This window comes from Carex rostrata, chromosome 34, assembly GCF_964058835.1.
Source record: "Carex rostrata chromosome 34, lpCarRost1.2, whole genome shotgun sequence".
Taxonomy (NCBI): Eukaryota; Viridiplantae; Streptophyta; class Magnoliopsida; order Poales; family Cyperaceae; genus Carex; species Carex rostrata.
In genome coordinates this window covers 3,974,946-4,000,836 of record NC_135951.1, presented here as the reverse complement: position 1 = coordinate 4,000,836, position 25,891 = coordinate 3,974,946, and the positions used below count along the sequence as shown (strand labels likewise).

General features: G+C 34.3%; 3 protein-coding genes and 2 long non-coding RNA genes across 8 annotated transcripts in view; 3 read left to right on the top strand and 2 right to left on the bottom strand.

Moving 5' to 3' along the window:
* LOC144548987 (uncharacterized) overlaps positions 1–2,536 on the top strand; it is a 50,460-nt gene extending 47,924 nt beyond the window's left edge. Inside the window, exons 2-3 of one of the 2 annotated variants that reach the window (XR_013509528.1) lie at positions 1,791–1,958; positions 2,421–2,536. This is a non-coding gene — a long non-coding RNA (uncharacterized LOC144548987). Of the gene's footprint in view, positions 1–1,790; positions 1,959–2,412 lie in introns of both variants that reach the window. The other variant, XR_013509529.1, reaches the window with a different exon arrangement.
* A 382-nt stretch (positions 2,537–2,918) lies between these two features.
* On the top strand, positions 2,919–4,061 carry LOC144548988 (uncharacterized). Of its 2 annotated transcripts, none has more exons than XR_013509530.1 (3): positions 2,919–2,932; positions 3,179–3,322; positions 3,594–4,061. It is a non-coding gene; the product is annotated as an uncharacterized LOC144548988 (long non-coding RNA). The 2 variants fall into 2 exon arrangements; XR_013509531.1 differs by having other exon boundaries at positions 3,590–4,061.
* Positions 4,062–4,101: 40 nt separating this feature from the next.
* Positions 4,102–25,891, top strand: part of LOC144548978 (uncharacterized) — an 80,265-nt gene continuing 58,475 nt past the window's right edge. The window contains exons 1-5 of one of the 2 annotated variants that reach the window (XM_078297717.1): positions 4,102–4,571; positions 4,649–4,798; positions 10,359–10,876; positions 11,458–11,775; positions 12,376–12,538. In XM_078297717.1, coding sequence (XP_078153843.1) covers positions 11,497–11,775; positions 12,376–12,423 — 327 coding nt within the window. In that variant the 5' untranslated portion in view covers positions 4,102–4,571; positions 4,649–4,798; positions 10,359–10,876; positions 11,458–11,496 and the 3' untranslated portion in view covers positions 12,424–12,538. Of the gene's footprint in view, positions 4,572–4,648; positions 4,799–10,358; positions 10,877–11,457; positions 11,776–12,375; positions 12,539–25,891 lie in introns of those variants that run through there. The other variant, XM_078297718.1, reaches the window with a different exon arrangement.
* Positions 16,716–20,263, bottom strand: LOC144548981 (receptor kinase-like protein Xa21). Its single transcript, XM_078297719.1, has 2 exons — positions 17,180–20,263; positions 16,716–17,087 (listed from the first exon to the last, which is right to left on the bottom strand). The coding sequence occupies exons 1-2, from the start codon at positions 20,226–20,228 to the stop codon at positions 16,729–16,731; spliced, it is 3,408 nt and encodes a 1,135-aa protein (XP_078153845.1). The 5' UTR covers positions 20,229–20,263; the 3' UTR covers positions 16,716–16,728.
* The window catches only part of LOC144548961 (receptor kinase-like protein Xa21), a 42,481-nt gene continuing 36,354 nt past the window's right edge, over positions 19,765–25,891 (bottom strand). The window contains exon 4 of the mRNA XM_078297699.1: positions 19,765–19,774. The gene's annotated coding sequence lies outside the window, so the exon portion shown is untranslated. The remainder of the gene's footprint in view (positions 19,775–25,891) is intronic.

Below are 25,891 nucleotides of genomic sequence, written 5' to 3'. Positions count from 1 at the left end.
ACAATTGGGTGTTGACTTGAGCGTGGACTTGACTATGAGTCTATGAGGCTCTCAAAAAATCTCTGCCTTATCTTTGATTCTAAAGACATCTTTTAAGTGACAGCATCGATCACAGCAATCTCTTTTATATCAGATGAGAAGTCCAACCGAGGTCTTTTGAAGTGGTCCTTACATAGATCATAGATGTATGGTTTTTTTAATTGATTTAGATGGGCTTGGGCTTTGGCTTGGGCTTGGCCTAGGGGCAATTTTTGTTCACCAAATCTACGGCCCGGTTACTCAAAAAATGGAATGGCTTCCTTGGAGTGTTGTAAAACCTAATATATGAGATAGTGTAGCATGCATGTGCAATAATAAGGTGTTGTTACTTGAAGATTATTTTATTTATTTATTTATTTAAGTATTTCAAAATTATTAAAACTGGCAGTTGAAATTCATATATTTTCTTTTCAATTACAGTTACTTTACGTCTGTTGCTTATCTCTTCTTCTCCAACAAAATCAATACTACAATATGTTTCATATATCTTTCACAATAGATTGTAGACCTCTTATTCTCTTTCATATCTCTCATGGTCTTTTGATGGCTAAATATGCTATTAAGTCCGAAACTTTATAACATTATTAGTAAACTACCTAGCTAGAAGAATCCAAGTAACTTCACTTTAGTACTTCACTAACCCACTAAATAAAAAATTAGAAAAACAAAAAACATAACAGCATAATCCTAATTTATGAAATTTTGGTTTCATGTACAGAATAACATTGGTGCGATAGACCTAATTTATGATAAATTTCTACTGGAATTCCCCTTATGCTCTGCATTTTGGGTCAAGTATGGAGCACATAAGTTGCACCTATGTGGGCCCAATGAGGTGGTAAAAGTATATGAAAGAGCGGTTTGGTTGAACCGAAATAAGATATATTAAATTGAACAAAATATAAAAAACCAAAGTAATTCAAAAATTCAACTGACCCAAACCATTTAGACCGAAAAACCAAACCATTCATTTTGTCGGTTTGGTTGAAAGCCAAATAAACCGGATCCAATGGACACTCCTACTTAACTTTATTTAAGGGCCATTAATTGTTGTGTTATTATTTGATTTATTACAAAGGTTAGGGGCGTTCATTGGGTCGGTTTGGTTAAAACAGTATTAAAATAGCTTGTTTATTTGTTTGGTTCAGTTAAAACCGAAATTAAATAGCCAAATGAAAATTTTATTCAGTTTTCGAAAATTGAACTGAACCAACTTGAATTAAACTTGTCAACTGAATAAGAACCGAACAAAAAAAACCGAAGTAAATTTTCAGTTTGTTTTGTTGAACCGAAATATGAGAGATTAAATTTCAAAAGGTCAAAACTCAATACACACAAATACATTTAATAATCATAGAAATAAATATCAAGATATATATCAATCTAATTGAAATAAGAGAGATTAAACCGGACCAAGGTAATTCAAAAATTCAACCAAACCAAACCATTTATTCCAAAATTTGTCTATTCTGTTGAAAACCAAATAAAGGGATCCATTGAACAGTGAACACTCCTAGCATAACTTTATTGAAGGTCATTGATTGTTGTGTTCTCATTTGATTTATTACATTTTTTGGATAATTTCAGATTATTTGAGAGGGCCTTGTCTTTTGTTGGAAAGGATTGTTTTGTCCTTATTTGATTTGTTACATTTTTTGGATAATTTCAGATTATTTGAGAGGGCCTTGTCTTTTGTTGGAAAGGATTGTTTTGTCCTTATTTGATTTATTACATTTTTTGGATAATTTCAGATTATTTGAGAGGGCCTTGTCTTTTGTTGGAAAGGATTATTTGTGCTATGAAATATGGGATAAATACATAGAGTTTGAATATTCTCATAAACAGTGGCACCGGATTGCTAATATTTACATTCTCATACTTAAATTCCCTACTAAGAAGTTACATGCATATTATGAGAGGTACATATCATTCTATGTATATACATTTCTTCTTTTGTTGAATATTTTGGAGTAGTTACAGTTTATACTCTGTAACTTTAATATATTTTGTAAATGACCAAGATCTCTTTTATTTGCTCCAGTAAGTACAAACATTTTTGTTTATTTGTTTAAAGCATACACTTATGTGTCAAACAAAGCTTAAGTAATAAAAAATCACTGAACTGCCGTTAGCCTTTTCTTTTAAATTCACCAAAATTGCTTCCAAACTGTATTTCTACCAAAAAAAGTTTCGGTATAGATGGGAGCAAAATTGCCAATATTTACAAAAAATTTCAAATATGAGAACTGCCGGTTTATGTCCAAATATTAAGCATTATTTGGAAGGTCTCAGTATTTTTTTTATTGGAAGGTCCCATTTTTAAGATAGGTTACACTTTATTGCTTTCTAAAGGATTGTTTATTTTCAAATAAGTGATTCAGTTTTAAGAAGCTAGCCTCTCTACTTGAAGAAGAAGCATCAATTCAAGGCATAGAACTTGTGTCACTGTCAAATCAAGATGGAGAAACAATGAAGAATATTAAAATTTCAGATATTTCAGTGCATGTAATTCAAGGCTGTACGGATGCTGACAGTCACAAAATTGATATTGACATGATAAAAAAGTATTTATGGGCTGGGAAGCAATTGTACCGGAGATCATGTGAAATTGAGAAGAAAATAATTTGCTATGAGAACAATATAACAAGGCACTATTTTCATGTGAAACCACTTGATGATTCTCAGCTTGAGAATTGGCACCAGTATCTAGATTTTGTTGAGACACAAGGAGACACTACAACAAAGTAGACACTTTTTGCGAGGGAAAAAACGCATTTATGATGGTCGTCCGTCGCAAAAAGAAAAAGCTGAACAATGAGAGTAGTCTGTCGCAAAAAGTCATTTTTTTATCCTTGCGAAAAGTATCTCATTCTTGTTGTGAGATTTTGATTGGGTACGAAACTCTTTATTTCCAATTATGCCCCTTAATGGGGTGGTACAATCTATAACCTTTACTTACATGTATATCTCTGGAAAGTATTTTTCTCTCCTCTTGATGGCCTATATCTAATGGTTATATTTTCTCTTTTAGATTTTTGTTATTAAGCGACTAATAAATTGAGGCATTTGAATCCTCCTCTATAGTTGATTACTTATTTCTAATATAATTTTTGTTATTTTTCTCTTTTTTTGTTGCTAGATGGTAAAGCTTTATGAAAGATGTTTGATTCCATGTGCCAACTACCCTGAGTTTTGGATTTGGTACATGGATTTTGTACATGCACAAGGTGGGAAAGAAATTGCCAATAATGCCCTTGGCCGTTCACCTCCATTCTTCCAGAAGGTAATTTTATTTTCTCGCAGTATATAAATATTATTTGCATGAGGGTTAGTGTACCGGACTACCGGCTTTTGTTGAATTGAAGTTGAGTAGGTATTAGGGTTAGTTTGGGGATTAAGCATTAAATTGTTACCAAACACCATACTAGGGATTTTGTTGTAATATCAGTATCAACCTGTACTTTGTACCATTTTTTTTGTCAATTTTTTTTTTTAAATTTGCCTTTTTTCTTTGAATGATAAACTGCCTTTTGTGAATTCTCATTTTGAGATAGAAAGTGCCAGCGTATTGTATGTACTGTGCAATGATGAAAGAGGAGTTGGGAGATTCACCGAGTTCTCACTTGTTACTTCTCCATAATTTCAACTGTTTTTCTTCTAATTATATTAAAGATATTTACCGGGGGCTAATTTGGAAAAACGCAAGGTAGGATGTTATTCCAACTAATTCAATTTTTTGGTTTAACCCTAAACCCTATAAATAAATAAAACTTTATTCCAGAAAATAAGCCTATATTCTTCTATATTCTAGTCTTAACCCTCTCTATTCTACTATACTCTAGAATAAAAAAACTTCATTCTAGAAAATAAGCCTATATTCTAGTCTTAACCCTCTCTATTCTACTCTACTCTAGAATAAGGATCTCTATTCCAGATCTACATTCTTCTTATTCCCCTTAATCCTCCCAAAATCTGAAAAATATTACCCTATTATCCTATTCTTACATATCTACTCTCTTTATTCCCTCTGTTTTCATGCCTTGTGTTAGTGTGCCAAGAATTTTTATTTATTGCTGTTTTATTTTCTGTTCCTTTAATTTTCTTTTACTTATTTTCATTATTTTTTATTTATATCAGGGAATATCAAGGGTGCTTCCGAGTTATATGAGAATGAAATTGAATATGCTATAGAGAAAGAATGTTGAAGTTGCTTCAAGTCTTTACATTAACTTTGCACAATTCACGTTTGCGGTATGATACAAAAAAAATTTAATTGTGAGGATTCAGCTGCTTTGCAAACTGTATGCCCCGATCATGCCTCCACATTGGAAAATAATTATAATTGAAATTTTAAAATTAATATCATAAAATAAATCAGAGGTATGATAGAAATTATAATATTTTAATTAATCCCCTTATAAATTTCTTGCAATTTTTTGTTTTTTTATAGGCAATTGGTAGCAAGGATGCGGCTAGAGAAGTACGTCTTTCTTAGGGGGATTAAACAAATGCCATGCAATTCTCTAATCAAAGTTGTGTAACTTTAAATAAATTATTACTATATTTTCATCTGTAAATTTTTCCAAGTAATGATTATTGAAAGTTGTAGGGTTTGATTCAATTTGAGATGATCCATGGTGGGACCAGTCATATACTGATTTTAGATTCGATAATATCTAATGTGATAGAACCTCAAACCAATGAATCTACACCTTTATGTTATGAAGAACGTGAAGAGATCTCTATGTTGTTTTTTGATGTGAGTGCCCTTTTTTATAAATATGCAATTAACTGATTATTCTTTTTGACTGTTGTTCCCATGTACTATATGTCTCTGTATAACATACCTAAGTTCGTGATCAAAAAAATTGACCAAATTAGATGTTGTTTCCTTTGGCAAGGTACCACTGTTAGGAAAAAATACTCTCTTTTGAATTGGTAAACTGCTTGCTTAGCAAAAGAATTTGAGGGATTAGGAATCCTTGATATAAAACAAATGAATATTGCACTTCTCATGAAATGGTGGTGGAAGTATAAAGACCACACTTATACTAGTGCATGGAAGTATATGCTATTGCAAAAATACATACATTCCTCTTTTCCTACCATGTCTGAATTTTGGTCAATAATTTCCTCTTTAGAAAATTTAGGATCTATCAGTGTATAATATACCCCTGGCATCCATACTTCTGTTCTGTTCTGGTCGGATATATGGTACCAAAATTGTCCCATGGCAACCAAATTTCCATATCTTTTTGAAATTTGCTCAACACCTGATATCACCCTACAACAAGTAATCAATTCTCAAGGAGATGCCCTTGGATTTAGGAGATCCCTTTATGGCATATTATATGTGGAATGGATTGAATTGCTTGATATCATTAGTCATTTATCGTTTACGCATCTAGAGGATAAACTTAGTTGGAGATGGGATGCAAATGGAAAATTTGCAGTCAAGTCCTTGTATAAATTCTTGAATTATAGAGGGGTCAAACTCAAACATACGATGCTTTGGTGGATAGTACCAATCCCTCTCAAGATTAGAGTCTTTATGTGGTTAACTCATAAAAATAGAATTTTGACCACGGATAATTTGTTGAAAAAAGGTTGGCAGGGCAATACTATATGTCAATTCTGTAATCAGCCGGAATCCATTAACCATTTGTTTGTTACATGTGCATTTACTAAACAAATATGGTTTTTCATGGGGTCATGTCAATCTGCTAGTATATTGTGGACTAAATTTTCTGATATTGTATATTTTGCTAAGCAGTTACCTAAACATCAAAGAACTGCCTTGTTGCTTGTTTGTAGTGCGGTTTGTTGGACACTTTGGAAACATCGCAACAAACTCTGCTTTGAAACAGGTAAGAAAAAATCACCACGACATATCATTCTTCTAATTATCTCCCTTGTGCATTATTGGACAGGTCGGGTCAAACCTCAAGTACAGGACTATCTGTCTCTCTGGCTGCCAGTGGACACGGAGGCTATTCCAATCTCTAGTTGGCATCCAGATGATCACTCCATGGAGCAGCAGACAACATCATCACCTGAGCAATATGGAACACCATCCCCTGTTGAGATTGAGCTCCCGATGGTTTTTTATGAAGAAGCTGCGCAATAGATGGCAGACTCTGGTTCTAATGGCCAATTTTTACTTAGCTAAAATTTACCCCAGCCCTTTGTGGCTTGTTGTCAGGCCCTTCTTGTGGCTTAGAGTTATAAAGTTAGATTTTATATTGCTGGTTTTATATGCAGTTTATCTTGTGGATTGCGTTTATTGCTGTTATTCGACTCTCTTTTGTTGCGGATATTAGATAATGAACACATGATGCTGTAAATTAACTTTTTCTTGAATGAAAAGGGCTTCGGCCTCTCTTATAAAAAAAAAAAACTGATTATTCTTTTGTTCAAACAAAGCATGGATCAGTCCGTACTATGGATTGATATCTCTATTTTCATATGAAAATGTAGTTGAAGACGGATTTTACATTTTTTTTAGAATTATTTTACTATTTTTTTAGATAGGTTGAAAACCACTACTTTTGTGTAACATCTCAATTTTCGAATACACGAAAGTTTATTTAATTGAAATAAAGTGATTTTAAATGGTAATGTGGATATTCAAGTAAATTTACTAACTTTTGCATTTTAAAAATCAGTAATTACTACTATACGTATAAACACATAAGATGTACTAATTCGAAAAAAAAAATTCTAATAATATTGTACCTAATATATTCCTACTAGACTTAAAGTTATGTGAAATAATCTAATTCATTATAGAAAATTCAATTACTTTTAAAGTCTTACAATGGTTATAAATATTTAGTTTAATTTGAGGTATTTTGAAGTATATCTATAACTTTATCTTAATTAAAATCTTAATATTTAAAATGGTCAAGTATATTTCTTAAAATGCAAAGGATTTAGGTGTAAAGATGCTAATCATTTCATTGAGAATAATAGATAATTGAATATCTTTTAAATGAATAAAATATATTTTGGAGACAAATATCCCCTACCTTTTTCTATTATAAAATTATTTATTTCTACCACTCACCTAATCTTACTTTTTCACTCATGGGACGTGTCACTCTCTCTGTTAATTATCTAATTCGGTTTTGCCACTCACCTAACCCCAATTTCTAACCCGTGTCATTCATTCTTCCCTTATTTCATTCCTTTTGTCTCCCAATTAGACCTCTACTCTCTCTCTCTTCTTGCAATATTTTTTATTGGTGAGTCCGTCAATTACATTTAGCACCCCTGTCATGCCATCTCGCTCTCATCGCCATCTGTCTTCCTTGAGTCATTACTAGAAACTTGTCAATTAAGGCATGGTGGCTCCAGCTCAAGCAAAGCATGGGAAGGAGCAATAGACGTTGCTCAAGACTCCTTGTCACTTAATTTTTGGGTCATGGTACTCTTCACCCTTGTTCATATCTTTGCTAAAATTTTAGTTGGGTTGTCATTAATTAATGGTGCCTTATTATTAGGTTGTAAATAACACTTGAATTTGTGATTAATTTTTAAATTGAGACTAATTATGAAGAAATTTTGAAAGAGTCTTGAGTCCCAATTTGATCAAGCTGTTGGGCAAATTTGGAAAAGAAAAATAGAAAAGAACACTTAATAAATGTCTTAGATTTTAAATAGTCAACAACCTAGAAAGTTTGAAGTTCCCAATCTAGACCTCAATTTGTATATGGCTAATAATAATTTAATAAGGGATCATTATATTTATACATTTCTGTCAAAGAACACAAAAATATAATATTTTGCTCAAAAGCTTAAATTAATTATTACGTACTAGACTTTTGTATAACATGTGTCCCCAAATTTTTATTGGTTTATAAATTTAGAAACTCCTTTATGTCCTTCACGAATATCATTCAGGAAGTTCATAAGTTGCACAAGAGGTGGCTGACAAAATTAACAGAAGACGTCATTCAATTACCGAACCAATCTAATAACTTGGCATAGGTGTGAACTTTGCATGATTGGATCAAGTAGGATTGTATAGTGAATCCACTCTGCTAGCGACACGCTAATCACATCGGCTCAACATTGCTAAGGTGCGGATTTCGAGTTATTCTCAGATTCCTCGAACTAATTTTATTACTGTTGTTTTCTTGTCAATTTCTATTGTTTGCTTGATATTGTTGTTGTGTGATGACCGTGCTGTGGGTAGCTTGCTTTTAATTGTCGAATCGTTTAATTGATTTCTAGATAAGTGTAGATAAGTTATATGGTTATGGTTCAAAATTGCATGGCTTAAATATGTGTTATAATGTAAGAAGCAATAACTATATACAAATTTTGTAATTAGTACATGCATGACGAAATAAAACCTGAACCATGAATTTGGTGCAAACAAATTCTGTTTGCATAACATTAACTGTAGAGTTTATAGAAATGAATTGCATTAGAAATTAGTAGATATTCTAATAACTTTTGTAGAGAATTGTTAACCAAATCAGTATGCATGGTGACAATCTTTAGACGAGATGTTATAATTTAGGCAAGTATGCATAAACCTCAAGTATAGTATTTAATGGTTGTTGTATTAATTGGTAAGATTAGACCACAGTATGATTTCAATCAATTGGTTTGACATTAGTTGAATCATGTGTTGGTTTCCATGGTTGCTAATTTATTGTCTGATGCTTGTTGTTCACTTGTTTGTTAATTGAACTATATTTGCTTTATTACTTGATTGGTAATTAATTATAGTTAAACTCTTGAATACAATTTTGAATGGCATATGCATATATGACATAAGACATGAGTTGAATCATAAATTTTGCATGATATACTTGATGCATGATACATAGCATGATAAGAACTATCTACTTGTTATAAATGAAATGTTTTAAAGAACCAGATGTCTGAAACCTGACGATCATGTATGCGCCCTATTCGGGGTAAGCGTGTAATTTCTGTTATGTAGGTGCTGAACTTGTAGCGCATAACAGAAATTGCATAGGCGCCATATTCGGAGAAATTGCATAGGCGCCATATTCGGGGTAAGCGTGTAATTTTTGTTATGTAGGCGCTGTACTTGTAGCGCATAACATAAATTGCATAGGCGCCATATTCGTGGTAGCGCATGACTTGGTCATGTAGGCGCTGTACTTGTAGCGCATAACTTTAGTCATGTAGGCGCCCTATTCGGGGTAAGCGCATAATTTCAGGTTATGGCCATAACAGAAATTGTGTAGGCGCCATATTCGTGGTAGCGCATGATCGGAGTCCTGAATGAGTCTTGACGGTCATGTAGGCGCTGGACTTGTAGCGCATGACCGGGGTCATGTAGGCGCTGTACTTGTAGCGCATGACCGAATATTGTTAACACCAAAATAGTTACCTAATATAATGATATTTTATTCTATCATGGATAGTCTTGAACAAAGCATAATTATATGAGATGGTTGCACAACTAAATTGGATTCAACTTTTACATCTATTGCACATGAACATTGCATGTCATAATATTTATTTTGCTTGATTGTTATTGCTATAAATTGTTTCTATAGCTTGTTGATTTTCTTTCGCGGTATTGAGCATTTCTTGAAGTGAAACTTATATTTAGTTTATTGATTGATGATAAATGGTAGCTAAGATTCTTTGATTCTTATACTATTATTGTAGTCTATATTTTTGGTACTCGGTGCTGTTTTAGTTTCAGTTGGTCGGATCGAGGAATAACTCGATTGGAACTGAATACCGCACTGGGAGATTTTCAATCTCTCATCTTTCCACTTTGTGGGTTCCAGGTACCAAGCGCGATATTCGGAAACAAGTTGTAGAACTTGAAGATATGCGGGAGTTGCCACAGAGTAAATTATTTGCTTCAAATAAATCTGCTATGGTATTTAGTTTGCATATTTTATACCGTAGTAGGTTTGTTTTCAATTGGTTTATAAAATTAAATTTATTCATGCAATGTGGCTCTTGTCTATGTCATTGGTAATTTATGTATATATTTGATTGTGTATGATAATTGAATCGTCTTGCGCTGACAGCGCGGCGGGTTGGCGGCCCCGTTGTCGGGGTGTGACATTTTGTATGGTCCATAATTTTTAAATTAGGTGATTTTCTACTTATTTTAAAAAATAGTAAAAAAATTCTAAAAAAAAATGTGAAATTTGATGTCCCAGAACATTTTCATATGAAAATCATGTTGAATGGTTCGGATCGACTGTTTGAACTTTGAAAATGAAAATATGGATCCATAGCACGGATCAATGTGCGCTCTGCGAAGTACCATAGCCTCACGCTCATAATTGAGATAACCTTATTTTTGTGTACAGTTTGTAGACCTTTATGGAAAACCCGCACAAACCAGGAAGGCCTGGGCCCGCCACTGCGTACTTTTTCCCAAGGAATCCCGAAATGCAATAAAAGAGCAAAACTAGAGAAAAATGAGGCCATATTAGGAGAAAAGGAGGTGATTTTGCAACCGAATTCGGAATCAATAGTATTGAAGGAAACTCAAAATCCAGAATCAAAAACCAACTTTGCTGTTCGTGCACCTGATAATAATTTTACTAGCAATAACAGTATCGATCATAGTAGTGATGTTGAGAAAACAGACCTGGTAAGAGCAAATCCAGAATCTGAAACTATAGACCCGAAACTTGACGAGTCTTTGCAAATAAGCCCAATTAGGCCTGCTAGCCCAATTCAGGTCGAATGCTCGAAGTCAGAAGTGGAATTGGGTCAAGATCGACCTGTTTTGAATCCAGACCTGGCAAGATCTAATAATCCAATACAGACTTCACAACAGCCATATCAGACATTTCCTACAGGAGCCTTGGCACAATATTTGGTTAGTGTTTTTGTGCATTTTGTACTTTTTTTTTTTTTTTTTTTTTTCATTTTAAGAGTCTATTTGTCACATGTGCTTGCTTGCACGAATATATAGCTTATAGCCCTCGTTTTACAACCCATAAATGTAAAATCACATGTATCCTTTAATAGAGAAGGGTTAATTTAATACAAAAGCTTCCTTACGATGACATTTAACAGAAGTTCTTTGGCCTATAACCCTCATTTTTTAGTTGACAAGAGTGAATTTAAAAATTTCCATCTAAATTATTGTGAAAACTATATTATGTTCTCATTAGACAAGTGATTTGAGTTAGAAATTTAGAGAGGTGTGATAAACAATAGGAGGAATAAATTTGGAGGGCCCTTGGAGAAATTACCTTGGTCTGACCTCTAGAGTTTAGGTTTTCGGGTTTAGGGTTTAGGGTTTAGGGAATGCTCATGCTAGTAATGGGTGTTCGTAATTTTCAAAATACCAGCAACCAATGGTTTCTCCTTCCCTTCATTTATTATTATATTTTGGTTAAAGACCCCTACTCATATAAACTGAATCCAGTTCAACTAACAAAAAAAAAATGGTAGAATGGAGGCGTACAATCAGGGCAAGTGTGTCCATCTCAGATGTGGCAACACAACCAAAACCAACTACAACAGATGTTCTATTGCCTCCAGTTACAGCAACAGGTTTTACAGCAAAATCAGTTGCAGTCCGATCATTCCTCGCCTAGGAACAACTCTTTACAGGAGAAGCAACAGCAGTTGCAGCAACAGACGATGCATTACCAGCAAATGTACCAGATGTATTTGCAGCAGTCGATGCAAGTTCAACAGCAACAGCAGCAGCATTGGTACCAGTTTCAGAAACAGCAGATGGCACTAGCCAATGCACCTCACTTTCAGGTCTTTAGTTTTTATGTTGTTTATTTTTTTTTATTTGAAAACTTTTTTATTTAAGTGATGCATAGCGCTGATTGGTCCGTACTATGGATCAATTTTTTCGCATGCAAAGTCCAAATGGGCAATCTGAACCGTTCAACATGATTTCCATATGAAAATGTACATGCAGATCAAATTTTACATTTTTTTAGATTTTTTTTACTATTTTTTAAATAGGTAGAAAATCACTTGATCTAAAGATTCTTGACCATTTAAAAGTAGTGATGTCAACCTATCTAAATAAAATAGTAAAAAAATTCTAAAAAAAAGCAAAATTTAGTCACTATGTACATTTTCATATGGTGATCATTTTGAACGGTTCATATCGACTGTTAGGATTTTGAAAACAAAGATATTGATCCATAGTACGGACCAACGTGCTCTATGCATAGTACCATAGCCAATTTGCAAACAACTAGCAGTCTAACCAAGGAAAGGAGATACCTCAGATTTTTGTATAAATTTTTTATTAATTTGTTTATAATTTAAATTATATTTATGGGCTACAGCACTTGAGTTGATTCAAATTTTGTATAAATTTTTTGTTCTTTCAATTGTTTGCAGGATAAAGAGCAGGTAGCATCTTCGGATCCGTCAACTCCTATCAAATAATCTTTGTTTTGAAATGGATATGTGAGTCAATTAGTGGCTTTTTTTTATTTTTGTATTTTTTATCTTGATAGATCTGATGGACTAGGTTGTAGTTTAACAAATTGCAGTGTTATTTAAAAGTTGTGTCAATTTGCGCTTTCTAACATTGCAGTTTTGACTTTGTACAGCGCACAGGCTATAGAACAAAAACAGCATTTCATATGCTTAGTGCGCTGCATGAAGCCAAAACTGCTCTGTTAAGATATAACCCAGATTTGTAACTATTGGTAATTAAATAATAATAACACAAGAAAACAATTAAATACTAATAACACAAGAAAACAATTAGCTGATCGAATCTAACAGGACTAAAGGTATCAGAAGTATCTTAGTGTTAAATTTTACATGATGGTTTACCATAACACGTTTTAAATTGGTTATTCAAAATAAATAATTTAAAATTACTTTAGTAATTAGGATATTACTTCTCTCCCAATTAGTTTGACACAATTAATTCTTTAATCGGATGTTGTGCTGTTTAATTCAGTAGAAATAAAACCCAAATAGTGTTGTTATGAACCAAAAATGTACTACTCAAGTTCATTAAATAAAGTAGCTCAATTGGAAATTTCTTATTTTATGTTGGAATTTTGAAATTTTCCTTTTTGCTTGATCATTTGCTGTTGAATCTATTTTATCCGATTTTTGTATCTCAAATTGTTAAAAAGTGTAAATCATCTTACTTTGATAATTAAAATAAGCTTTAACATATTTTGTAAATAAAATAAAATAAAGGTCCTTTCTGCAATTTTTGTATTTTTGCCCGCCTAAATCACATGCATATCTAATAATGAATAAATAAAGTGTTTTTACATTGATATTTACAATCACGTGGTGCTTTTCTTTGACTACAATAAGAGCATCTACAGCGGCTTTCATTTCCACTTGCAAAAGCTGACGTGTCATTTCAAGTCCGCAGAGGTAGCGATGTAGAGATAATTTCAGAAACGAAAGCTTTCAAGATTTGCAAGCTTGCAAATCGCTTGCAAAGCGCTGAAAGTTTCCGTTCGCTTCGCTGAAAATCCCGTTCGCGCGCACTCAACGGAAAGAGAGAGAGAGAGGATGGCGGATCTACTGGTCGTGGGCTTGCCTCCGACATTGGCGCCGGAGCGCCGGAGGTCAGATTCCCCTGCTCCGGTGTCAGGTCCAGCACCTCCCCCAGCTCTCCCACTGAATAGCGCTCTCAAGCGGAGCAAACCCTCCTCTCGCGCTACTGGTCGCTGCCATTCGTGAGTCAAAGTTCCTCTCCCCTTCTTCCCTTTTCCGCTGTCCCCGTTCCTCCTCAAATTATTGAAATACACTCAAATTGAGAGAAAAAATGTGGATGTCTAAGACCGAAAAATTAGATTCAAATATGCTAATTGAGCCTGCTTTGGTAGACTATCTGATTCATACTCAAATCTTAGCCTAAGTATTCCAATATCCAGAATTTTGTGAAATGGTCATTTCCCATGCATTCTCAGAACTGTATCTAAAAGGTGATTAAAATATTTTAAGTATTTGGTTCTAATTACCGAAACACCAGCAGTTCGCATGAGGAATTGAGATGTGGAATGTTTATTATATCAGCAGTAAGCCAGAAAGTTTACTGGCACATCTTATCTGACAAAAACTGATTTCTGGAAGTATACAGTAGTAAACAAAAAAGTTGCACTTATTTTTGTAGAGTCCTTTAATTTAAAATATCAATTTGGTGACAGATTATATCGGATGTGACATCTGTTGGTGGAAGGCTAATGCTAGTTGACATGGCCGGCTCAGAAAACATCGAAGCTGCTGGTCAAACCGGCTTTGAAGCTAAAATGCAGGTACTTATTTCTCTTGATTTCAGTAAATCAGAAAAATCATATGGATAACTAACAGGCTTTCAAGTTTCTACATATTTAGTTTCTGGAACACTATATATTATGCCTACTTTTATGTTATTTCTATAACATATGGCAACTTTAGGTACACATAGTTGTAAACAATATATTCTTTTTTGTGGGTGATTATTATTTCGTGTGCAAACCCTGAAACCATTCTCTGTAAACCTACAATATCTTTTGAAATATAACCAAAGGCTGTAATTAAATGATTATGCTAACTTATTTCTCTTGTCAATTATGTAACAGACCGCAAAAATAAACCCAGGAAACATAGCATTGAAGAGAGTGGTGGAATCCATCGCCAATGACGACTTGCATGTGCCGTTTCGTGACAGCAAATTGACCATGCTCCTCCAGGTCACTATTATTTTATAACTTTAATTTATTTTCTATTTTTAGAAGTCTATAATCAGTACAAGGATACCAATTTCAATCTGGTACACATCATCTTCTTCATGTTAGCACTTAGAATTACCAATTAAATGCGACGGACCAAGGGCTTGATAGGAAGAAAAATTCACTGAACAAATTAAAATTATAATACTTAATGAATTGGTGTTCATGCTGGACCAAATTAGTAAAATAGCAACCTAATTATATGAAAATTAAGAAATTTGCAATCACACCCTACTTTGCTGGTGCCAGAAACCACTGTTAGGCTGATACTACTGTTGTTGTTATTTGATTGTTACTTCCAGGTTTTCATCGGTGAAGAGTTTTCCATATATATGTTGTTTATTTTTGTCACTTACCCAAGATCTAAAGGTAGCTTCTACCCTTATGAGACAAGTAAGCTTTTTATTTGAATTGTTGCTCTTAGTTTGTAGCTGTTTTTCTAGTAATTAGTTGAGTATTTCTTAGAGCTAAATATCCAATATCCATATATTCAGCTAAGACCTGATTTCGACCAAAATTAGAATACATGAACCCTTGAATTTTAATAAGCTGGTAATTAGTTTATGGATAAATTTTCATATATATACTATTTATCTAGTTTGAAACATTAATTCTGTAAATTTTGATGATTTATTTTGTTGTACAAACTGCAGAGCTGCCTGAGATCGGTCCAGTGAAACAGAAGACCTTCAACACATCATGCACACAGCTACCAAAACTTCAGTGAAGATAATGGAAATCATCTCCTTGGCCAAATTTGCTAAATTTTTTTGTTATTCTTTATTTCTTTATTTTTTGTAGTATTAATGTGCTGCACCTATCCTAAACTTTGTAATAAGCTCCAAATAGGTCGTTGATCTTAAACATGAAGAGGAAAGGAGCGAGAGAGAGGGAGAAATGTTTTTGTTGTTGCTATTATCTGTTTTAGTTGGGCGGAGTGTTTTTTCTGTTTCATGGAGAGGAAAGGAGCGAGAGAGAGGGAGAAATGTTTTTTCCTTTTTTCTGTTTCTGATAAGCATGAAGAGGGTATCGTAGAGAGAGAGAGAGAGAGGGAGAGGGAGAGGGTGTCGTAGAGAGAGAGGAGAGAGGGATAGAGGGTATCGTAGGGGAACAGAGAGCGATCCGGGTTTTACGTATTTTGAATTTATAAATTAGTTAACGGAAAAAAATTACGCTGAATTTTGCTGACGTGGCATAAATGCAATTGAAATGCAATTGCATTGATGTATAGCATTTGAAATTATGTTTGAAGTTAATTTCATTTGACAGTTATTTTCTATTTGCAATTGCATCTCAATTGCATGAATGGAGATGCTCTAAGACATCCTTTTGATTGTTATTACAATCGCCACGTGACAACAACCACCTTGCATTTTAGTTTTTAATTAGCTTCATCAATTACCCTTGTGTTTTAAGATTTGAGAATCTTTTATTGGGCCTTGATTTTCAATCAGGCCACTGGCCCACTGTCAGAGAAGAGAAAGGAATTCATATCACCTAAGATACATTGTTTTTTTGGGTTTGAATCTGATCCATTCATTACATATTAGCACTAATCTTAAAGGATCCATGTACATTAAAAGTTTGACAGGATTGATCCGGATTATGATCAGACAGTCTGGATTGCAACTCAAATGGTCAGGTAATGCAGAGGATACAGACTTGAAGATAGTAGCTAGGTGCATCACCACACAGGTCCGCCACGGTTTTTGAATATTTTTTTAGTTTGGAATTCTTATCATCCAATTAGAATTTGATTAAATTCAATTCATTTCAAAATTCATAAAATTGTTTTAAAAATCATATCAATTTTAGCCGTTACTTTCAATAATTCATTATTACAACATATATACTACAACACCATAAATTACCACAACTGCTGCACCTTTTGATCCTATTTTTCTCTTTTGATCCTATTTTTCTCCATAAATTCAATTACTACATATAATACATATTTAGTGGATCCCTTCCTCTTCTCTTTTGATCCTATTTTTCTCCATCTCTATGACCTAAGCACCTTTGTTCGTGCTGAGTTCAACTCCTTGGTAACATCTTTGATAGAAATGCGCTCTTTTGGCAACTCTTTGGAGCACAAAAGCCCACATTGAATCACTGATACCAAACAACTATAGACATTTTCAGGTGCATATAGATTGTGTTCTCCATCTGTTTTAGAGAATAATTTAGGGTCGACTATGTCCATGACTTGGTCAGGGAAAGCCATCTCAACTTGCTTCTGAAGGCTCAAACCATCTCTGATTCTCTCGTCGGTTGGACTTACTCCAGTGAAAATCTCAAGTAGAAGAACACCGTAGCTGTAGACATCTCCTTCTACCGATGGCCGACCACCCATCCCATACTCTACACAATGAAAAGTTAATAGTTACAGCCCTAAATTTAGTACAGAAGCATACTAAAAAAAGTACTCAAATAATAAGCTTTGTTATATATACCTGGTGGAATGTAACCAATAGAACCTTTGATTCCACCAGTGCTCGACATTGATTGAGAAGGCATGGTATCAGGTTGAACCAAAAACCTTGCTAATCCAAAATCACTCACATGTGCAGTCATGTCATCATCCAAAAGTACATTACTAGGTTTGAGATCACAATGAACGATTGGTGCAGGTAAATGATAATGGAGATAATCTAGTGCTGTCGCCACATCAAATGCAATGTTCAATCTCTGGATGAAGCTAAGGCTTCTGAATGGCCGATCCGTACATGCATTTGGATGCAACCATGTGGCCAAGCTACCATTTGGCATGAACTCAAAAACCAAAGCCTTGAAATCATTACCTTGGTGGTCTATGCTAGAGCACAAACTCAGCACTTTTATAAGGTTCCGGTGTCTCACATTTTTTAATGCCTCACATTCAGAGAAGAAACTTCTAGAAGCACTGTGTTTCTCAAGGTTTAGCACCTTCACCGCCACGGTTGTCACATTCTCGAAGCTCATAACGGCTTTGTAAACTTCTCCAAATGAACCTTTTCCAATTAGATTATTCGGGGAGAAATTTTCAGTAGCTCTAAGAAGGTCGTTGTATGAAATAGGCTCTAACCCATATTTCAAACCTTTATCAGATTGTGGTTTGTTTTGAGGGTTCTTTCTAGTATAATAAATCACTACCAAGCAAATTATTGCAGTTATACAAATAAAAGAACCAACAACACAAGGTATGAGCACCATGTTTCTTCGAAAGTGATTTCTCTGTGTGGAAGGTTGAGAAATGCAGTGTGACAAATGCATTTGAGGTACTCCACCACAAAGCTTTGGATTTCTTCTTACATCTAGACCACTGGCATTCTTGAAAATTCCTTCTTTTGGTAATTCCCCCTCGAAATTATTGAAAGAAATATTCAAATATTGTAAGTTCATTATGGCCAGGAATTGAGGGACTCGACCAGAGAACGAGTTGTTAGAGACATCAAGGATTTGTAGCCCTGTTAGTTTGCTCAAGCTGGATGGAATTGTTCCTCTTAATAGATTGCTATCAAGATAAAGGGCCTCAAGTATCTGGCAACCATCAATTGTGCTAGGAATCTCTCCACTCAACTTGTTATTCGAGAGACGAATTGATTGCAGGTTTTTCAAGTTACCAATTTCTGGTGGCAAGATGCCAGTTAAATAATTGTGTGACAAGTCCAAACTGATGGAAAGAGAAGGAAGACCCATGATTTCGTTGGGAATTTCACCTACCAACTTATTATTTGAAATATTCAAGGTTTCTAATAATTTCATGCTACTTAACTCTGGTGGTATACTCCCTTCCAATGCATTATTTTCTAGATATAGCTCGGTCAATTGGGTGAGGTTGGCAAAAGTTGCGGGGATTTGACCTGAAATCATGTTACTCTCTAGATCTAATATTCCCAGCTTGAAAAGATTACCAATTTCTACTGGAATGCTGCCACTGAGAACCATTCCGCCTAGGAAAAGGGTGTTTAAGTTATTGAGTTTTCGGAGCTCTGCTGGTATGCTTCCTGAAATTTGGTTATTATATAAGTAGAGTTCAGAAAGACTAGCAGAAAGGTTTGTTATAGAACTAGGAAACACTCCTTGTAGTTGGTTGTCTCCAAGATCTAAATTTTGCAACAAAGTACAATTGGTCAAACTATCGATGAATCTCCAATCACGTGGTCTTTTGGCCTCTAGTTGATTAGAACCAAAAATAACTGTTTGAAGATTTTGTAAGGCTCCCAAGCTAGATGGTATCACGCCAGTGAAGTAATTTTCTCCTAATTGAACACCAATAAGAGCAGAACAATTGGATATGGATTGAGGGATCTGTCCTTGGAGTTGATTGTAAAAGAGGAGTAGATATTTCATGTTTGGTAAAGCATTGCACATATCGAAAGGGAGAGTTCCATCAAGCTGGTTATTACTAAGTTCCAAAGCAAACAATGCTGATAGGTTGTAAAGGGAGTGTGGTATTTCACCCAAAATGTTGTTATGATAAATGTTAAAAAACTGGAGGTTTTGAAGTTTCCCGAGTTCATCCGGGATGAATCCACTTAACATATTTCTGGAAAGATCAAATGATGTTAAACTTTGAAGATTACCCAAGGTATGTGGAATGGAACCATATAATTTATTTTTATCAAGAAAAAGTTCCAGTAAGTTAGTAAGGTTGCCCAAGCAAGGCGGGATGTGACCACTAATGCTATTTTGGTTAAGATAGAGAAGTGACAGTTTGGTAAGGTTAACCAAGGTAGGTGGGATGGAACCTGTGAAGTTATTATGGTAAAGATAAAGTCGTGATAGGTTATTAAGTTTGCCTAAATCATCTGGAATATTGCCATAAAAATCATTTTGGTCTAGATAAAGATATATTAGGCTACTAAGGTTGCCCAAGGTGGAAGGAATTGATCCTGTGAGATTATTGACAGATAGTCCTAATAATTCGAGCTGTGGGAGGAGGCCAAATTCCAATGGTATGCCTCCTGTGAGGAAGTTATTCCCCAGAATGATTTGTTTCAATTTTTTGCATTGTGTTAAGTTAGATGGGATGGTCCCATGGAGATTATTATATCTCAAAGAAATAACTTCTAGATTTGAACAATTACTTAGAGTAGATGGAATGCTACCATGGAGAGAATTCTTACTCAAGTTGAGAAAACGTAGCCTACCCAAGTTTCCAATCTCTACCGGGATACTTCCTCTGAGCTGGTTATCAGAGAGACTCATCCTGTGGAGGAATGTGAGGTTGGCTAGAGATGGAGATATATAACCTGACAATTGTTTGGAGTCGAGAACGAGAGCAGTCACTCTATCAGGATGGTGGCGGCCACACAAGATCCCTTGCCATTGACAGTGGTGCAGTGACTCGTTCCACGAGGAGAGGACTCCAAATGGGTCATCATGTATTTGGGACTTGAAGGAGAGAAGTGCTGATAGATCAGTTTTACTAGTGGTTACTATGGAAGAGAGAGAAAATGAAGATAAGGTTAAGAGACTTAAGAGGAGGTGAATAGTGAGAATGCTATAACAACGTTCCATGATTTGTGAAATGAAGGCAATGGGTTTTTTCTCTCACACAGTGCTTCTCTTCTTATAGTTTAAGGGAGATGTATGGTTAGAAAGAAGTTGACCACAAGATATTTCCTTATGAGTCGTTCTAGTGCTGACTTTTATTCTGTCTTGTATGGACTATTAGGATTTTTGTTTTCCTTCTAGCTAGTTTTGAATGGTAAGTAGAAACTGGCCAGATTGGACTGGTAGCTGCGAAGTAGAAAGTGACTATTTTTGTTTTCCTTCTAAACGTGAAGATTGGGTTGGAGATAACTAGCTATGAATGTTTGGACATGGAACAGGAATTATGGCTCATTTTACACTGAACGCACTTACGGAGTCTTTTGAATATGACTCATGCGCATATATGAAAGGTCTAAATTCAGAATATGAAAGCTCGGGATGACTGGCTATATATGAAAGTATGAGAATGATACTAAACTCAGAATATCCCTAGAATCAACAAGCAAAACAATATCATTACAACACAGTAATGGAAGTTATCTTAATTACATAGAAAGTAAGTTTTAATTAACAAAGAAGCGGGGATATTTTGCGAATTTTTTCAAGTACCGTTGACGGTGACCAATAAGTCTAGTACACGGAAAATGCAGTACTCCTTTGTTTGTGGACTACAAAAATATTCAACTAATTGATGAAATTTCAATTTGTCACTAAGCGCAGAATATTTTAACTAGGTCTGGAAAGAAAAGGATTATTTCTGGAAGATTTTAGACAATATATTATTCAATGTTTGTTTACATTCGAGAATCTGAGTAGTAGAGGCAATGTCCTCGGTATAAGAAGTAACTATTCTATTTCTAAATCCCTCTCAGCCCTCTACTCAATTTCCTTGATTTTGCAATTTTATTTCTTATATTGCAGGTGCATCCAGGACACAGTGATAATTTGTTCCATATTTTTGCAATTTGATGGATGAAATGCTGAATTATTTGTTCAATTTATATTTTTTTAGGTTTAATTTATTAGTTATGTTTTATTGTTAAGAACAATATTTAGTTGTGAACTTCTTTGTTTGCACAACATATTACACAATATATATGTTTTTATATGAGTATTGTGTTATGTTCAACCTGCTATATATTCTTTAACTTGAAAACTATTAATTTGTGATAAGATGAAAATATATTATTTTCATCTTCATTCATTCATCCTCAAAACTTTTATAAAAACCAACTATATATAAAAAAAAAAAATTGTTACATAAACAATATCGTCGCACCAATCAAAAGAGTTGCGCAGAGAGTACGTGCACAGCTATTATTTGCGTCCCTGTGAGTAAATTCATGTCAACTTCTTATGCATGGTACAAATGTAATATTAAATTCACATTATAATCCGGTTCCTCCCAAAGAATAAACCTCTGTAAAAAGTTATTAATTATCCCGGTGGGTAAATTCCCAACAATTTTGTTTGGCAAATTTCCCACAATATTTTTACTATCTTCGCGCTAGACCACCAATTATCTATCTCGCAATTTGTCACTAAGCTAAGACTGTTCTAACTAGGTCTGGAAAGAAATGTGCTTGGATTTTTTGAGAATTTTATACTACTTCTTTAGATAGGTACAAAATTAATGTTTTTCAGAAGATTTTGGACCATCCAAACAAAAAGTGATTTTGTACCTTTCTAAAAAAAAGTAAAAAAAGGAAATGATGTGGAACGGTTCACCGTTTAAACTTTAAAAATAGAGATAATTAAGGATCTAGGGCATAATTGGGGCACAAAAACAATGGGCATTTGAGCCCTCATCTTCAAATTCAGATTAACAGATGGGAATAAATATGTTCCCATATTAATTCTGAACCAGAATTATTCATTACCGACGATGACCAAATTAAGGAAATTATTCAAGCAAAACCCATGATAATAAACAAAATTTAAAAAAAAGAAGAAAAAAGTAGGGAATTATTAGCGAATCTTTTAACAATTGACGGTGACCAAGTCTGGTACACGAAAAATGCTTACTGTATAATTCTGTATTTACAAAGCCACTCCTTTCTTTGTGGAGGAAAAGATCCTCAACTAGTTCAGGCAATTTCAATGCATCCTGGACCAACAATTATTTTTCCCTCAATTTGTCACTAAGCGAAGAATGTTCTAACAAAGGTATGGAAATAAATGGAGTTTTGTCCGAAAGATTTTAGAAAATATCTTTCGATCAACGTTTTATTCCACAAACTAAGTTGGTGTGCAAATTGCTACAAATTATACGGACAATTCGATCAACTTTTATATTACAAATTATACGCAGAACATAAAAAAATTTAGGCCAAAAATTTCAAACAATTTAGAATGGAACTAAAAAAATAAATAAAAATTGGTGCACATACTGATGGTGCGCACCAAAAATAAAAAATAAAAAAAATCAATTTGTTGCGCAGACTATGTATGCGTGGGTGGTAAAAGCTGAAATTTGAGAGGTTGGGTGGTGTTTGTTTAATTCTAATTTATTAGGCTGCTAACTAAGAAAATTTCGGGTCGGTGTTAGAATCTTCTACATGATTTCTAGTACTTTATAATTTTTTTCTTAGTTCTGTTCTAAATTGTTTGAAATTTTTGGTCTAAATTTTTTTCTGTTCTATTCTATTTTGTTTAGTGGTATTTAGAATTGTATGTACACATAAAATTTGACGGTGAAATTGTAGAAAATAATACACACTTATTTAACAAATAAAATTTTGGAAAAATTTGAACTAAAAATTACTACAACAAATTGTACGAATAATTTGAGCAGCGTTTTGTACTAAGTTGGTGGGCAAATTGGTACAAATTATACGCACAATTCGATTAACGTTTTATACTACAAATTATACGCAGAACAGAAAAAAAAATTAGGTCAAAAATTTGAAACAATTTATAACAGAACTAAAAAAAAAAATTGGTGCACATACTGAGGGTGCCCACGAAAAAATAAAAAATTTAATTTGGTGCGCATACCCAGTTCGAACTGGGTATGGATGAGTGGTAAAAACTGAAATTTGAAGGAGTGGGTGGTGTTTTTTTAATTCTGATTAATTGGGTTGCTAACTAAGAAAATGTCGAACACCGACATATACTACTATAAATAGAGCTGATCAAGTATGTCGTGAATAAGAGAGTGAATGAGAAGTGTGAGAGTAGAAACATATCAAAGCTTTGTACTTAAATACTTGTACTTCATTAAATAAAAGAAATCAAGTTATATAAACTCCTCTCTTCTATACCCACAATCCGAGTTCTATTTCCAACAAAAACATTATACATTGAACTGATTATTCATATATGATATGTAACCTAACAGTTTCATGCTTGTTGCAAGTATCTCAAAAATGTCGATTACCAGTAGCAATTAATTTAAAAAGTTCTGTCATTTTTCTAATTGCCTACTCATTTATATTTTTATATACTAAAACTGTCAATTAATAAGAATATTAAAGCACTTGGAGTGTTAGCATAAATGTAATGAAAATGCATATAGCCAAATGTAACGTTTAAGATGAGAGATTATAAAAACTCTTTTTTAGTACTATGAGGGCAAAATTATCATATTTAGATGAAGTATAAAAGTTAAAATCAAAAATTAATCAAAGACCTGCCTTATACTCTGTGCATATTTAAAGGGAGTTGTATGGTTACTTGGTTAGAAAAAAGGGCAATGAGTTTCTCGATCACACGGAGTGCTCTTCTTATATATAGTTAAAAGGGAGATGTATGGTTAGAAAAAAAGTTGACCACAAGATATTCTATCGTGCTAGTGCTGAATGTTATTCTGTTCTGTATGGACAATTAGAAACTGAGTGGATTGGACGTGTGACTGTTATTCCCTCGTGGCCATGAAGGTGAAGGTATGGCTGGAGATAACTGATAGGAGCTTTTGAATATGACTTATGCATATAAGTGTTGGAAGTTTCGAAAAATAGAAAAACAGAAAATACAGAATCTGGATTTTTCTAACTCAACTTATTCAATAACTGATACAAGATACATAGTATTTAACACATAACATAATCCTAATTTAGAACCAACTACTCCCACTACAGACAGCTATATTTAGACCCCACTAATCCCAAAATAATTCTGCTATAACTAGCCTATAACCAACCCACTACATGACAAACTAAATATAGAAACTACCCTTTCCTGCACACATCTAAACAGAGAACGTGGCTGCCTATAATTAACAACCAGATTACAACTAATTCTTAACAAAGATAGACCTACAACTAAAAACGTAGCTTCTAGAAACTGCAGTTCTTATGCACCTTGCTGACTTGGCTGCTGACTTGGATTACATTCAACACTCCCCCTTAATCCAAAGTCATCTACATCCATCATTCTTCGACACCAAACAAACTTCTCTCTTGCAAGATGCCATTCTTCATTTTCTGCTGCTTCTTCATTGGTTGCTGCGTCTACAACAAATAATGCTTGTGTTGTTTCGTACAATTCCTGCACAGATTTCATCTTTCTTACAGGTGTTTCTGGAACAATGTGACGCCTGCTGTACACTCTTATTGTTGGTGTATTTGGGTCAGGGTTTCGATTCCTATCAGGACTGTCTGGAGATAAATCAGCATCAAAACTACTGCTGTTCAGATCTGAACTGATTGAGTTGCTTGGCTGTTGAAGTATTTCATCTTCCACATCATCTAAATCTGCAAATTCAACAATCTCCACTCCTTGCTTTTCTTCATTCCATTTCCAATTTGAATTTTCTTCAAACATTACATTTCTGCTCACCATGACTTTACCACTTTCTGGACTATATAGCCGATACCCTTTTGATTGTGTACAATACCCGATGAAAATACATTTTTCAGATTTTTCATCAAGTTTGGTTCTCTTTTGTGGATTGACAAATGCATAGGCTACACATCCAAATACTCTTAGATGACTTACCCCTGGTTTCCTCTCAAACCATGCCTCAAATGGAGTTTTATTCATCACGGCTTTTGTTGGTGAAATGTTCAGCACATACACCGCAGTTGCAACTGCCTCAGCCCAGAATTTGTTTGGTAATCCTTTTTCTTTCAACATGATTCTTGCTAATTCTACCACAGTTCTATTCTTTCTCTCAGCAACCCCATTTTGCTCAGGTGTATAGGGTGTGGTTAGCTCACGGTGTATCCCTTCATTTTCACAGAAATTAATGAATTCTTTTGAGAGGAACTCACCACCTCGGTCTGTTCTTAATGCCTTCAACTTCTTTTCAGATTGCTTCTCTACAACAGCTTTAAACACCTTGAAACTTCTGAATGCCTCTCCTTTGCTTTGTAGGAAATACACCCAACTCATCCTACTATAATCATCTGTGAAAAGTAGAAAATATTTGCTGCCTCCAAGAGATTCGGTTTGCATTGGACCACACAAATCCGCATGAACCAACTCAAGCACTTGAGTTGCTCTCTTGGCTTGGCCTTTTTGGAATGGAAACTTGGCTTGTTTACCGAATATACACCCTTCACAAACACCTATTTGGTTGATTTCGGGTAGGCCATAAACCATTTGTTTTTGGTTCAATAATTTCAGACCATTGATATTCAAGTGACCATATCTAAGATGCCATAACTCAGATTGGTTCAAATCTTTTCCAACCATTGCTTTTTCCTTTACATTTGAAACCTCCAAGGGAAACAATTTATTGGTTT